A 17,099-nucleotide genomic window follows, 5' to 3' on the forward strand; every position below is an offset into this window, starting at 1 on the left:
ATGGTGAAAATTTCCCTTTAGCAGGAGAGCAAAACAGTCTCCTGTACACAAATGATTAACTCCCCTCTGCACATGGGAAGCACAAAACTGAAATTGATGGTTAATGATTGTTCAAAGCTTGATTCATCTTTAATGGCTTCTATGCAAACCTAAAAAATCATGATTATCTATTTACTTCTCAATGAACAATCTTCCTCTTTGGAAACTGCAATTACAAACCTCTAGAGTTAACTTCCCGCTGAGAAGGTGGCTGTTCCCAGTTCACACAGTTAATGTCTCACTTTGTCTTTGCATTGCTGCACTGCTTGGTCTTGGCTTGTAATTTGCAAGTTAACTTTGTAGCCATCAGTGTCCTCAGCTTCCCTCCCTTCCCATTGCTGTAAATTAGCATCATTTGGCATTTCAGAAAGAGTTGGGTCACATTATTTTAAAATGCCATCGTATCTATGCGTAGAGCAAATATAACTGAACAAATACAGCTTTAAATGTTAGGTTTCTTGTGTTTTGCCTAATATATCAGTAATAATTTGCCTTTGATTTGGTTGTGATATATTATTTAATAGTATAGGAATCTTAAGGGAAGACCGAAGCTGAGAGATGCTTTTACTTTATTCTCATTGACTGTACATTTTATAAATACACAGTCTGAAGAAATATTTCTCCTTAATATGTGCTATCTCCTTACATCACCTGCTCTCTGTTCTGCTTGTCCACACAATTTATATGCAGTGTATGTATAAATTAGGTTAAAACTTAGTGCGATTTTTCTTGAGAGCATCTTAGATCAACTAGGGCTCTAACTGGGTTGTAGAACTTGAAGCCACTGTGAAAAGGCACCTGCAAAAAGGTTGTGCCTCTGCTTGGCAGGACTCTAGAGAAGGATGCTTTCAGATTCCTTGTGCTCAGCTAGAGTTTACTTGAACTTTCAGAGCAGTCCATGGAAAAGCATCTCAGGCTTTAGTAGGACTGGGATGCAAACACCGAACACTACAGTACCAGAAAAGCTCATTTAAGCTTACTTTTAATGTTTTTGTTTGTGTTCTGGGGCCCAACAACCATTCCAACCATTCTGTGAGAAGGGAGCAGGAATAGTTTATTTTTTTTAAATACATGCATGTGAAAAAGGAATAGAGCTTGCATATAGATCCGCTCAGGCATATTCTCCTTTACTGGTCACCATGCAGCATGCATGTAATCTTGGCTGTCATTCCCAGTGCATAGTTATTGATAAACACTGAAAGCACATGCTGAACCATGCACCGTTAGAGACACGCTATCCTTGCCTGGTACCACCATCACATCTGTTTTCATAACCCAGTGAAACAACAGGAAGGTATCAACAGGAAAATTCTGCCCTCAGTTACAGCAGCGTTAATGCAGAGTAACTGACTCCATCTGTGCTGGATTCAGTGTTTGGCGCAAGAGCTAAATTATGTCAGACATCATATCAATTGCACTCATTCCGAGGGACTTACTTTTGATTTACTTTTTCTTTGGATGGTGTGTTGTTTTATTGACACTAATACAAGGTGGCAGTGAATGTGTGCTTCTTTTGCATGTAATTCATCTATATATGTTTCCTGTATGCTATTTTCATAACATTTTGTGTAATGCTAGTTTTAAATAGAAAGTAAAATAGGCAGGATAAACAATAAATAAAATTCACCTCTATGCTCAGATAACACAACTATTATAAATGTAATTAATTCACAGTTCCAAGGGGTCTAGCTGAAAATCTGTGAGGAATCATTATACCCCATGACCTTCTAAGCTCTCTGCCATTTACTGTGAAATTTGTTGCTAGAAGATTTCTTTTTCTGCTTTCATTTCCTGAAATGTTTGCATTGTAACAGCAGTCATCAAAACTGCAGGTATTAAGACGTAGGGTACAGAAACATAATAATCCAATAACCTGAGTGTGTGTGATAGACTGGAGCTCTTTAGAATCACTTCTGAGCGTGGTTTGATGGTTATAGTTTTGCACACAGTAGCTCTAAAAAATTTTAATTGCTGAGGAGCTTACACCCACCCCAGTAAGCAACTAGAATCCAAATTAATGCTAATGAGAGTTGTTCATACATCCCAAGGAGAAAAGGATGCTAGAAAAGTCATTTTTCTCCTGAAGCAGCTTGTCTCCTTGACTCTGTCAGGAGAAGGAATGCATACCTTAGGAAATCAGTCTTCTCTTGTTAATTCCAGCTGAAATGCTTCAGAAATGTTTCTTGCAAGTGTTTTGACAGAAAGTACAGAGAAGGATCGAAGGCTTGTTCCTGTGCTGCTGTGATGGAACTAACACAGGAAGGCTTTTCAAAAGGAATATGGAGACATGGCCCCATAGCCAAAATGGGAACTTAAGCATTTATATCTAAGTCAAAGAAAGATTTTACATCTGAAAAACTGAAAACAAAAAGTAGAAAAGCCTTCCCAAAAAAACCAGAAGCTTCTTAATAGATCAAAAATATTTAACAAATGGAAATAAGCACTTAGTTCTCTAGTGTTCAAAAGAAAAAGTGCTCACAAAGTCTGGTGCTGACAGCATGCAATCTTATGAGAGGAAATGATCAGGAAGGGCTCCATACACAAGAAATGCAAAGCAAATAAGTATTTTAATTCAATCTGTCAAAATTAATTAGAAACAAGATTAAAAAAAAAAAGAACACAATCAGATGAAGCATTAGCTTATTAATGTTAATTCCTGTTCCGTTGTTGTTTGTGATAAACTGACTCATAGCTATTTGCTTTGCAGCTGATTAACTGCTCTACAGAATCTGAATTTTCTTTAATATATACCCCTTTCAGTTTGTGGAGAAAATATCTTTTGGTAGCGACAGGCTCACAGCTGTGTCTCCCCAGCCTGCTTCAAATATTGAAGAAGGGAGGTTTAGGGAATCAAGGTCTTGCTGAGGCTTCTCCTGGGGAGCAATTCCCCACCCTAGGTTAGTGTGAATCTTTCAAGGGAGGTCCTAGAAGCTGCTTTCAGCTGTTGAATATTGGGAGGAGTTGCAGAGAAGACCCATGAATGTGTGCTGCAGTTGCCCTGAGCTTCCAACACAATCTGATCCATGGCTATTTGTCACAGATTACTGACCGTATTTCATAGCATACCCTCTTGGTCTTTCCTTTCCATGTGCGCTCAGGTGATGCATGCTCAGCCTTGGCACTGCTCTTGTGTTCAGTGTAGCTGTCACATTGCAATTGCCTTGCACATGGAGGCAGGAAAAAGCATGTGCCTGCTTGCTAGTGAATTGCATAGGCATTTTTGCTTGTTTATATTGAGTGGATCTTACCACTCTATGCATAAAATGACACCCCAAATTTTATTTATACTTTTTGCCAGATTGTCATGAGGGATATTGCTGTAAATGCCCTTGAAGATTAGCTATGTGCTTTTGGAAGAACAGCTACACATCTGGACTGAATGTGGGAAGAATCCACAGTCCAGGAACTGGTTATTTTGATCAGACATATCAGATGTTAAGAAAGCATTATCAATCTGTTCTTACTGGAATAAATAATAGATTAGTGCTCTGGGATGTGTAGAGGGTGGATAGGTTGGTAAAGGTAGAAGACTCAGAAAGCGTTATCTCTAAGGCATAAAGCATATTCTGCATTTAAACTTGTAAGCTTTCATGTCTTTATGCTTAAAAACAACCACAAATAAATGGCTATCTTGTTGAATGTGCAGTGTCTTAAAAAAAAAAAAAAAAAAAAAAAAAGACATGTAGATGTATTTATTGCATATAAGAAATTAAACAAAAATGTAATTTTCAGCTACCCTTTATGTTAATGGAAGCTACGTAATCCATTAATATTAGGAGAGCTGGCATTTTACACTGTTAAGAACAGTTTTTACATTGTTAAGAACAAACCATAGAACACCTGCCTTTTTAGCTAGAAATCTCTGTAGGTTCCTGATCATACCCCTTTGCACACTAAGAAGCAAATGGAATCCTTGGAATCACTGTGGTTTGGAGATGACTGTGGAGGTATTTCATTTATGCCTTATTTCCCAAAGTGACATGATAAGTTAGGTGTCCTTGTACCAAGCCTAACTCATCGAGACAGCAGGTAAGTCAACCAATAAATCTCAGCTGCCAGGTGGGTTACTGGCCTTTTCTTACATAATAGCTGAAATCTGGGAAGTGAAAATGAGGATCTTTGGTTCTTCTTGGCCCAAGAGGGATTGAATCAACTGCTTTTGTTTCCTGAGAGAATGTCCTAGCAGACAAGATACAGAGCAGCCTTCGGTGAGGCAGTGCTGTTGAAGCTGCATAACTGAGCTATAACCACTACATAGCTGAGACAAAAGTGAAGGAAAAGAGCACTGAAAATGTTCAAATGGAGTGCCTATGTATTTTATACTTATTTTTCACATAATTTTTATTCTTATTTTTAAAATATTATTTTCTTATATTTTACAATTTAAGCTTTCACTGAGTTGAGTAGTAGCAGATAAAAATACTGTTCTTATGTTTTATTATATTTTCTCTTTGAATTTGTGTAGCAACCTGCGAACAATCAGATCCAGTGTTGTTTTATCTGCATTTTCATAGCCTATTAATAAATAGCATTTTCTGAGTAGCACAAAGTACCAGCCTTGGATTTGGCTGGAAGGTTCAAGCACTCTAGAACAATCCCATCTTTATTTGCCAGTTTCCCACTGGCCACAATACAAAATATTAACAGCAGTTTAACTATGTCTTAGCATACTGTATATACATGCATATATATATTATATATCTGAGTTCTAATTAACTGTGAACAAACCTAATATGCAGTCATCTGTGCAGCAAATGTAATCATATTTTATGCATTTGAAACTTCTGGATGCCTGCAGTACATTAAGAACTCTTTGAGTACTTGAATTATTACGTATTTCATCATAATGTAATTCTATATTAGATATTCTATTTATGCAGAATCCAAAAATAGTCTGTGCTGTAGCGATGCAAATTTCAGTGAATAATCCACAAAGAATTTCAAAACCTTAACCATTTATGACATGCGCTTTTCTGTATCTTTAATGAAGAATCAGGTTTTGAATAAGTCATACTGGGCTTTTCATGAGTAAAAACCATGTATGTGCTTCCCTGTTAAAGAGTCTATCAATCCTTTTTTTAGTCATATTGAAAATATTAGAGTTTATCAGTACACTTCAAAATTCCTGAAACTGATTTTAGATGTTCTGTCGACAGTTAAAGTGCAAATCAGGTTTCTGTGCTCTATGGCTGTGCTCCCCCTCCCCAGCTGCCAGCTGGTTGTTGGGGAATAAGACAGCACAAGCAGCCTCATGACCAAGGCTAGGTAAGGTAGTGTGACAGCTGAGGAAATATCTGCTTCCCTCATGCTTTCTTATTGAGGAATCCAGCTTGAAACCATGTAGAATGGAAGAGAATTCCCTTCCAACTAGTTTAGAAAAGAGTGGACATTAACATGGAAGGTTTGTGAATGAGGCTCTTATTAGACTGAAGTCAAAGGCGTATGATGAAAGGCTTGAAGATTGTATATTTCAACAGCTTCTCCTGTACTGATATAAACTGAGACTAACAGGCTGCCCTGAAGCTTGTGCTGTTACCCTGATGTTAGAACCACAGCTGAAGTCATCTCTCAGCTCAGAACACAGGTCCTCAACAATATGTGGAAGTGAAGCGAGGAAGGAGCCTCTTCTTGATCTACTTAGAGCTTGCAAAGCAAGCACTTTTACACTGCAAAGCAAGAGTGGGGGATTTTCTTTGAAATAGGTGGAACTGAGCAAAGTTTATAATAAAAGATCTGATCATAATTTTTTATTCCTAAATCTTTTACAAGTAACTGTTTCCTGTTGCTTAAGCACTTAAAGATGTATTTCAGTGCATTATTTAAAAAATACCCTATTTCAAAGAATCATAAAGAAAAGTTTCAATTTTTAACTGTTTTTCTCTACTTGTGGATCCAAAATTAAGTACTGGAAGTACAACAATGTGGTAAAGAATCAGTTAGAAAAATCATCAGGTTGCTTTTAGGAGACTGACCAGAACACACTGTATGCATTTCTAGTGAATAGACAGCCAATTGTTTTAAGTCCATCACCACTGTTCAGGAACTTCAAGGACTGTGAGAGATTTTCCATTCATAGCCTGATTGTGTCTCTATTACATAATTACATGGAAGACCAATTTTTTTTTTTTTTAATGGTCTCAAAAATAAAACATCCTTTATAATAACTTATTAATATTAATACATATTTAACAGGTTAAAGCTTTTTTTTTTTTTTTTTTAATCAGGTAGCATGAAGTTAAAAAAAATAAATCTGATCAAACTTAGCAGATAAAACACTTACACTTTCATCATTTCTTAACCTTCCATGACAGTATCTCTTACATTTTGAAACAGCAGCCTCACAAAAATGCACATTTTTTATGTGATTTTTGTTGTCCCTTAGGTAAAAAAATACTCTTTGAAAGTTAGCATTACAATCAATTATCATTCCCCTACCTCTGGGTACTTCTGTTACCAGCTGTGACATAGAAGGAGAACACCTGAAAATCTTCTGTGCAGCCAGCTACTCCTCTACTGCCCACCTTTAGGAATTACTCCTCTTTCCAGTAGTAGAAAGAACAGTGTTCATGGAATAAAAGATTTGGGTTCTGCTCTACCAGAGTTCAAATTCTTTAAGTCATGGCATATTCCTATTCCCCTTAACACTAAGAATGGAGAGTGAAAGGTTTTGTGGTTGTGATACTGGCTGTGATGCAGGTTTTATGGTAGTAGAACCAGTGCTCTGCTTGGATCTGAGGTAGATTTTCTTAAAGTTCAATTTGACCTATAGACAATGACAACTAGCTATCTACTGATAAAGTTTAGAAAATACTGTCAACGAATTTTCTTCATCTGACCCTGTAAAAGTTTATGTAAATGTCAAATCTGTATTTGCTGAGAAACTAAGCAGATCCCATTGTGCAGTGAAGGTCAGGGTGATAAGTTTTGTCAAATAGCCTTCACTAGGAGAGCCATGAACATGTTTGGCTGGGAGGAATGATGCTTGTTTTATAAAACAAATGCTACTCAAATGAAGTCCACCACCCTCTATTAGGATGACCTGAACCTATAGAAGTTGAGAGGTTCCTGAGTTCTAGGACTGTATTTATGAAAAATGAAAGGTTAACCTTCATTTTCAGTAGGGTTCTGCCAATTTTTTTAGGCAGGTAAATTAATAGGCTGTATTCCTCTTGGCTATATGCTCTGACTTTCATTGTACTCTCGAAGCTCTTAGAACAGTGTTAAGACAGAAGACCACCTTTCTCTCTCCTGTTTTGGATGTATGCATCCTTTGACAGTCGTGAACTCATGAAATGTAATGCTTCATCACCTCATGCAAAGCTACAGTCAGCCATAAATCAATATTTTATTTTTTCTGATTTATCCCCTCCACCTTCCCTCTGCATCCCTTTGAGAAGTGCCATGCACTGATGCTAAGACTGGTTGATTAACCATACATTTGAATGCATGATGATGCACATGTTATGGTGAATCAGACACCTATTTCAAAATCATAAAATAGAAAAGAGCTCTTGAGTTTCTCTGCTGTCAAGAATTGCACTATTTTGAATCACTGATTACTGGAGTGTTAGATTTTTTTCCCCCATCATTTGTACTTTTGCTTAGCCTTATTGGTGTTTCTGTTTCTGAGGACGCTGAAATGGCTGAATTCAGCTCACAGCTATTTGAGCCAATACCAACAGTGCCTGCTCAACAGCAACCACTGAAGTGGGAAAAATGCCAGTGTACAGACAAAGCTTCCAAACAAGGCCTACTGAGGGTCTGATCCATATCCCCCTCTGAAGGCATTGTGAATGCCCTTGGGTTTTTGCATCCCAATAATAGATTTCTGTAAGAGAGTTCAATTCAACAGTACTTTCTAATACGTGGCCTGTCATTAATTTGCCCATTGGCATTCCTGGTAATAACCTTAATTATTCTGAATTCCTTTATAGTCTCATGGTTTTACAACAATACTGCTGTGATTTAACATTAATAACAGACCCTTCCTAGGAAGGAGTATCAATTTCTTGCTTAGGTAATGTTATAATTAGCAACATCTTGCTGTGACAATTGCTGCTATAAAAGAAGTACCATTTATAGATGGTATTACATATGCAGTGTGTACTGCATGCACATTCAACCATCCTGACATATGCTTAGTGCCTGGGAAGGCAACAGTGGAAGATACACATGCATAAAAACATTTGAAAATGCTTTAGATGTAATGTAAAATATTTTTTGTGCATTCAAGGCTGAAAACGAAATAGCAGGAGCCTTGGAAGAAGGAATTATGGTTATGTCTATCTTATGAGCTTCCAGTACTTTTATATCATATTTAGGTCTCGTCTATACAGTTGTGTATTGTCAGCCAACAAACTGTAATTTCATGCTTGAGTGGGCTGATAAAAGCCTATTCTTCTGCTTCTTTCTATGTTCATGCTACGCTATACTGTAATAACGGAGTGAGAAGGGGAGGGAAAAATAGAATTAAAAATTGTCACAAGGAATAATAATCAATATCCATCAGGTAAATCTACTATAGTAGATACTATGGTAGCTTGAGCAGCAGTTTGTTCTGGTGGATACGCTGGGATTCCATTCAGTACATTAAGCTTTGGTGCAGCTGCTTCAAGTTCTGTACTTTGACTTGATAGGAATGTAACAGACAGCTATACAGGTAGAAGGAAGCTGCAGAACTGCAAAGTGTTTCTTTAAAGTAGGAATTTTTCCACTTGTAAATTGTGTCTGTGCTAGAATGTTTGACTACAGCTATTAATATAATACTTTTGCATAAAGTTTGCCTGTGAAAGAAATCCTCTGAACTTTGCTCTATCTTGTTACTGTATTTGCTGAATTTCTTTTATACTAAAGCCTAAAATCTTGATGCTGTCAAGATTTAACATGCTACAATTGTCTACAGTGGCTTAATGCAGCTGAAAAAAAAAAACAGAGAACAGAGAAATTAACAGATTAACAGAGAAATGAAAGTGGTTCTGCAGGTTGGATTGTCTGACTGGGGCCTTGGTTGTATGTAGTGCTGTGTGCTAGCGGTGGGACTTGAAAGTACAGCTTCTGTACTTGGTAATTCCAGGAGGAATAGCTCGAGTGTCTCAGCTCTTGGGAATGGGCAAAGATTGCTTAGGCTGGGGCACAGACTGCTCACCAACAGGCACACAGTAGACTGGTGCCTGAGGACAAGGGGATTCCTTAATCTCAGCTGCTAGAACAGGAAATTGGTCATAGCCAGTCAAAAACCTTCAGACGTTATCTCTGTGTCTGAAGGACTGGTTAAGTGACATAACAAAGCAAGATAAACCGACAGAAAGCTCTGGCAGAACACTAGGCAGGAGCTTTAACTTCTTTCCTATTCCCTCTGCTCCTTTGTGAAAGGCACATTAACAGCCAGTGCCGAGCACCCTGCAAAAGGCAGATTCCAGAATCTTCAGTTCCACTTTGACTTTTTGTCCATTTTCTGACCTACTTGGTGGGCTGCTAGTCTCTATGCAGTTGATGAGCCTTGGAAACCTTTCAGAACCATTCAAGAAATAACATTTTGGCTTTTAAAATAAGATTTAGAGCTGTTTTATACAGGAAAGATTAAAATGTCATATTTTGTTTATGAATAATTTTGCTTTTAAAATTTTGAACTTCTTGTGGAATGAATACTTTTTAGCTATTGTAGATTTTCACATATTTTAATATATTTTCACATGAAAGAGAGCAGTATAGTTGCACAAAGACTCATACATTTATATTGGGGCTGCTGGCTCTGTGAAATATTCTTTTTAATCGCTTGTGGTTCCTCTTATCAGAAATTGAGAGAAGCCCTTGAGCTGAAAAACAAAAGGTATTCTATGTCAAATGAGCTAAGATGTTACATATAAAAGCAGATGATTCTACACTGAGTTGTTTCGAACAAGCTGAAGCCCAGATTCTGCCTTAGAAACCGTGCAAAACTGCTTCAAAAATCAATGACCATCTGACACTAAGTACAGAAGATAGAACCTAGCCCTGTATGTCCCTGAAGGATGGGAACAAGGACTCAATAACAGCTCACAAAATGTTTTTTTGGATATTGTGGATCTCTTTTCACACAAAAGCACTTCTCCTTTTCTCAAATCACAGTAGCAATGACATGCTTGTCTTTTTCACTCGTACTGTGCCTGCACTGTTTAATCATTATTTTGAACACTGATTTTTTGAAATCCCATTCTCCCATGCTTCTCTACTTCTTCCTTTATAGGCAAGAACAAGCTAAAGTACGAAGGCCTTTTAACAATGGATTTGCTACCACTGAAGTAACAAGAAAATAAACCCATAACAGTTTGCTTCCAGAATTATTTAGTTTGTATGTTATTTTGTATTGCTTGGAGGGATAAAGTTAGAATACAGAAAAGAATCTCATCTTTCTATTGTCTTCCTTTGTCACTTACAAATTTGTAATTTGTATTTTTCAGCTATATTTTTCAGCTCTGAACATATAAATAGGTCTTTGCACAGTGTTTGAGTTTCAGTGTCAGGATGAAAAACCTAAATAGTAAAAATTTCAAACTTCAGCTCCTTACTTCTGATCCTTTTGATTATACTTTGTGGAACCAAAAGTCCTGCAGCTTGTCTCTTCCTTCAGGATCATGATGGAGAAAGGGTGAGTGAAAAGATTCATATTGTGCAATAAAAATATCAGGAAACTATTACAAATAGTTTTCATGTATGTCTTTTGCAATGGGAAAGTGAAAAGGAACGTGCATCAAATAATGTAAAAGAACCACAATTTTTTTAAATCTCTTTCTAGTTAACTTCTTATTTGGCAGTTTAATTATGTTTAGTAATAGATGCATAGAATCATAGAATCACCAAGATTGGAAAAGACCTACAAGACCATCCAGTCCAACTGTCCACCGATCACCAATATATCTCACTAATCATGTCCCTCAACACAACATCCAAATGTTCCTTGAACACCTCCAGGGTTGGTGACTCCACCACCACCCTGGGCAGCACATTCCAAGGTCTGACCACTCTCTCAGAAAAGTAGTATTTCCTAAGGTCTGGCCTGAATCTCCCTTGGTGCAACTTGTGGCCATTTCCTCTAGTCCTATCACTAGTTACATGAGAGAAGAGGCCAACCCCAGCTCATGACAACGTCACTTCAGGTAGTTATGGGAAGCGATAATGTCTCCCCTGAACTTTCATTTAAAAATACTTGGGCAGGAAAGAGAAAAGAACAGTGGATCAGATGCTTACAAATCCTCTCTTTTAATAAGTTTTGAACTAAGTTCAGGTAGTTATTGCTAGTACTAAAATGTCCTTTGGTTTCCTGTCCTTCTCAAGTCTGTAGCATTTGAGAAAGCTTTATGATTAGTCAGCTGCTCTTGTGTCATTGTTGTGTTATGATGTCCACTAAAATCCCTCAGCTGGGGTTTGTGTTTTACTCTCAGATTTTTTTATTATCTGCTTGTAACATCTGCAAAACAGATTCCTGTGCTTGATTAGCATCTCTCTGCTATGAACCCTACCTTTTCTGATAGCCAATCCTACATTACTGTTTCTGTGAACTACCTGAATGTGCTTGCACTGATTTTTTTATGCTTCTTTGAGTGGTAATGACACTGAAGTCTCAGAGAGGGGAGTCTTTTCTCAGATTGGAAGCTGTCCAGCAAAATAAGGTCCTGGTCCACAGCTAGGCCACTGAGTGTCATTTTACTGTTACTACCACAGTGATAAAAGAATCAAAACAGAGTGGCAGTAATGAAAAAAGCTTTAATTCTACAGCAGGTAAAAGAAAATGGTATGCGTGTGCCTGCTTACAGACTCTTGCCTTTTCTTTCCAAAATGTCTGTCTCTAATATGACAGTGATAAGTTATCCCTTAAGAAAAATTCATTTGAAAGTCGCAAAATTCTGAATTTTAATTTCATTGGTAGTTCACCCTGGAAAGGAATTTTGCCTTTGGTAGTTTTTCCATTTTCTCAAAAGCATAGAAAAGCACTTGCTTCATAGGCAGCCATTATGGCTGTTTTATCTGTGTAACAAAGGACAGCAGAAATAAAAAGTTAGGTGCCCCGATAAGTTAAGGAGGAGAAACTTTTGAAGTCTACAAATAACACAGTTCCTTTTGGCTGATTGATTTCAGGTGAGCATAAAGGACACAAACAACCTTTTTCTTTAACTAAGCGGTGCACATCTGAATGACAGACAGCTGCAGTTCAAGTAGAAACATTTTTGGCAGCTGTTACATGGAGAATTGCCTCACTCAGAACCAGACTCCTGTTTCTATTCAGCGTAACAGAATGTTAGTTCCTCAAAGTCAAAAGAAATCTGAAAAGAAGAAGAAACCTCCCCTTGCACTACTCTATTTGTGACTGTGTGCATGAGGGTATCAAAAAGCAAAGCTTTGAGGAAGCCAGACAGCTGTGCTCCTGTGCGGTCTTGGTAGCTCAGTGCAATGGATGCAGTAGATGTGTCACTGCAATACCTGCAGTACGCCTCTGCCAACTGATTCCTGCCTGACCTCTTATCAGTCCTCATGCCTGCCAGAAATAGGCAGCAGCAGAGCTCTGCTCATTCGGTCTTAGATGATCACAGCACACAGTTCCATCTTACTCCACTGCCAGAAAAGAACAGACTTGGCTGTAGGTGGAACCAAGGCTTATCTCTTGCAGTCTAACACTTCTTAATTGAAACCTAAGAGCATTTGAAGCCATCTTTTGTTCTTTTCCTTCTTACTTTATTATACTCTTGCACATATTTTCCTTTTATAAAGTAAGACATTTCTTCTCAGGACAAGCTAGAGTATGATGATTAAGCTCACATAATTATCCTGCAACATGATATAAGCTTCTTGTTATGAAGATTTGTGGAAGGAAAAATCTTAGCAGAGCATTATGTTCCCTTTTTCATCTTCAGTTTCAGTTATTTCTGCATATTTTATTGCTTTATTGTGTACTTCAGTGTAGGAGTCCCAAATACTTTCTCCTTAATGCAAGTGCTCCACCAGAAGGGGGAGAGCAGTGCAGTCACCTTCCTGACTGATGCTACAGAACAATCAGTGAGAGCAACAATGACCCCCTGTGAGGAAGTCAGGATTTCATGAATACAGAAAGAGAAGGAAGCTTTGTGTAATAACATATCAAACCAAGAATAGCAGAATAAGTTTAGTCCAAAGTAGCTGGAGAAGCAGGTAAAGGCTGTTTACAGTACATTCTTAGATTCATTTTACCTTCATTTTAAGGAAGAGGTTGTGACAGGAATAAAGGCCTTTGTAGAAAAGAAAGAATTCTAACTCTAGACAGGTAAAGATTAGGCAGCAAAAAACAGCAATGCTTATAAGCAAGTAAAGAGGTAGAAGACTGAGAAGAGCTAAAGCAGATTGCTGCCAGTTGGGACTAAAGTTACAATTTCATTGTGGGATGTGTTGGGATGGGAAATCTTTGCTCACCACCTGTTTGAGCTCTGCCCTTATGTACTCAGGTCTTGTCCCTACAAGATGAAATTCCCACTCGCTTACTTATTCACTAGCTAAACTTGGCTGCATCTGCCTTGAAAAAACAACAATACGAAAGTATTTGTATTGTGCTGTTTGTTTCCTAAAAACAAATTCATGAAGTATTTTGTGTTGCTTTCCTCACATCTCCACTTGCCCTTAGGAGTATATCACAGCTTCAAATGATAACCTACTCTGAGTTGTAAAAACAAGGAAGCCGAAATAAATTCAGTGGAATTATCCCAATGTGAGATACCAAGTATTTTGTTTTGCATTTTACTTGTTTAAATAATTGAGATGAAATTCCAAGAGCATATGTTGAGCTTACTTAAGATGGTTTAAATGTTCTCTTCATTTTTCTTATTCCAGTGTAAAAATTTCCTAGCCTAGATTTTAGAGAATGGTATGTTTTTCTTAAGTGTCAATACTTGATTCAAAGACACTTGCTTAAACAATCCTTATTGAATCGAGCTGGCTCTGGATAAGGCTTCTACTGTTTTATTCCGAACAAATATAAAATTTGATCCTCAAAAGTCTTTTTTTTTTTTTAATTCTACCCTAGTCTGGCACATTGTCACCATCTAAATCGACTGGAATAAGTGAAAATCATTCAGAATGACAGCAAAAAACAGCACCACTTTTTGGCTTCTTCAGTGACATTTCCTCCTTTTTGCTTTTCGGCCACAAAATAAACAGGCATAAGAGATGTAACTGCCAGAAAAGTCAGCAGATTGGTGTTAATGCCTAAGAGGAAATTCCTAACTATAGAAATGTCAGAATCATCTACACTTTCAAAGTATATTTCCAGATAGATGGTTATTTTTCACTGTCGAATCTTTGGAAACCATATCATAATCCTCCGTGCAATCTTATGGACACAAACATGGTGTTACATGACAATTTCTTCTTTTAAATTTAGCACCACAGCTTTGTAATGTTAGAGAAAAACAAACCTAGAAAATCTGTATGGATAGTTTGTCTCCACAAAAAGAGTGTTATCTCAAAAAATGCCATCTGATGAGACACTCAGTGCTGTGAGTCACAGCATTAGTGGGCTGAACCATTATTGTGCATGGATATACATTTTCTCTGTTTGTAAAATTCGAAGTGTTTGATTTGTAATAGAAATACATTTTAGGATAAAGGTGTGGTTGTAACATTTGAACATCTGAATTTTGAAGAAAGCTTATGACTTAAAGAAGTTGATACTTAAGAACGCATTCTTTTTATGACTCATAAAAAAATCACATTTCTATAATATATTCTTGAAATGCAAAAGAGTTAGAAACTAGAATTTGTTAAAAAAAAAGAAAAAAAAAGCATTACAAACCCAGATTCAAAATCACTTTCTAGATAAAATGTCAGAAGTAGTGAAGATTTAAGATCTCTGCCATACAGATAACCTTTGGGAAGACAGTAGTAAAGACCATCATTTTCACTTCTGAATTCCACATTCTTTTCACTTTGCAGGCCCTGTTATCCAACTATTTCATATCGATTTCTCTCATTCCCTTCCTCCTCTGTCCCTCGATTTGTAGTTCTACCCTTGTTGTCTCTTTCATTCTTTTTTTCTAACTCATACCTTTGTCCAGTTCTTGCCTTCTGCTTTCTTATTTCATTTTCAGAGCACAATTATTTTTTTCCTTCTCCTTCCCACCCCATTCATCTATCTCTTTCAACCTACAGCTTTTAAGATAAATCACAACCACAGGCTTTTTCTTTCTGAAAAAACAGAGGCCTGGATGGTAGCTAAAGTCAGTTTTTCTGGTACCCAGCATTAATGTTTAAGCATGTTTCCTGCTTTATATTGCATTTACCTACGACTTGTAAGTATCATTAAGTAATTATTCTAAGAAAATACTAAGAGCTTTTTGGCCCTTGAAGCTGCTCTGATAGATGAATTAGATCAATACAATCATTTATAACCAGATACATGTTGTTTGTTTGTTTGTTTGTTTGTTTTTCCCTGTCAAAAGACTCTTTGAAAGATAACTTCACTAGAATTTTTCTTAGGAAGCTGAAATATTTCATCTTAGTTCATTGCAGATCATAACAGAAAAACAAACATATAACTGGAATGTTAATTTCTACTCACAAGTGCAGGACAAAGGAATTATCAGTAGAAATGCAACCGAATAATGGAGACTACTAGAAAAGTTTTGCCCATTTAGCTCCTTAGTTACTGTGCTTGGAAATTATCAGGACTTGTACTGTATTCATTTTATTTTCTGTTAATAGCTAAGGCATGATTATTATTCTGGGATCTCGCTGACATACACAGAGCCTCTCCAGAGTGAATTTGAAATGGCAGTAAATCAGAATGGTTGCTTTTATCATCTCTTTGCACAGGTGTTAGTGACAGCAAGGGTCACTAATGCTGATGTAAAGAGTAAGAGAGCATGAGTGTGAAGAGAATCAGTATTGTTGCATCAGTATGAATGTGGAAGGATGTAGAAAGGCTCAGAAGTCCAGGAAATATCAAGTATGAGCTTCCTGGAAATCCTGCTGTAGGGCACAGCTTTGCATCTCAGCTGGTTCTCACAAGCAGCCTCACCACTGCACTCCTCTACTTCTCTAGAACTTTGTATTTGAACTTTCAATATTTCTTCTCCTTACAAAAGTATAATTGATTTCAATGTCTTTAGTTTTTGTTTCTGAAAGTAAACCAGTTTGGGGTATTATGAAAGTGCCAGTTGTAATGAAACTCTCACCTGCAGCTTGGAACAGAAAAGGATACCTGTGATCAAATACATACCAAACTCTGAACAGCCACGCGCTCTCTGCTTTGGTTGTATTTTTATCCAAGTTACATGCAGCCTGCAAATAAGCAAATAAAAAAGTGAAATGCGTTTTTATGACAAAAAACCATGAAGTTCCAATATTAAAAATACGTCAAACCAGTAACAGTTTATTGTACTTTTTTCCCCTCCTAATCTGAAAAGCCTCTCTTACAGGAATGTCATCTCTCAAATTGGTTCATGAGCAATTTGGCTCATATAACACACTTCTCATTATACTGTATACTTGATGGAGGAATCAGCATTTAGTTTTATTAATGATTCCAATTTTATTAAGCAGCTGAGAAGCACTGTATTCTAAGATCAATAAAATGACATTTTGATCTAATTGCTGTTGTGGGATTACTTCAGTTTACTCCTACAAGCTCGGATGCTGTATGCCTAACCAAATGTCATTTTTGAAGGTACTGTGGTATTCTAATAATCATGACACTGCTTTCTGTGCTGCTCTCCAAGAGAGAGAAGATCACAGAAATATTGGAAAAGCAGGGGCAGTCATAAGCACCAAAATACACTGACTCAAAATACTGTTTTTCATGCTGTATACTAATTCTGGGATACCCTGCACAGGTAGACGGGCTGTCATTTTACTGAGAATCATAATTTGGAATAATATATTTGTGAGAGTCTTCTGTGCAAAAATAGCTAGTTTCGTCTTGCTCTGGGCATCACATTAATACCAGTGGCATGATGGAATTAGGAATGGGACTGTCAGTCCTCTAAAGGATATTTTCTTCTTGTTTCTGTTTTGTTGGAAGTTAGATTTGTTTGCAATAGGAATGCTTTTCTTCATGCAGT

The 17,099-nt window shown here is 37.1% G+C and overlaps 1 protein-coding gene across 1 annotated transcript in view; it reads right to left on the reverse strand.

Annotated features, from left to right (window-relative positions):
• Positions 1 to 17,099, reverse strand: part of SLC9A9 (solute carrier family 9 member A9) — a 171,051-nt gene that overhangs the window by 32,165 nt on the left and 121,787 nt on the right. The window contains 1 exon segment of the mRNA XM_052685348.1: positions 16,241 to 16,320. Coding sequence (XP_052541308.1) covers positions 16,241 to 16,320 — 80 coding nt within the window.

The sequence above is a fragment of the Tympanuchus pallidicinctus genome, unplaced genomic scaffold, assembly GCF_026119805.1.
Source record: "Tympanuchus pallidicinctus isolate F22 unplaced genomic scaffold, pur_lepc_1.0 scaffold22, whole genome shotgun sequence".
NCBI lineage: Eukaryota > Metazoa > Chordata > Aves > Galliformes > Phasianidae > Tympanuchus > Tympanuchus pallidicinctus.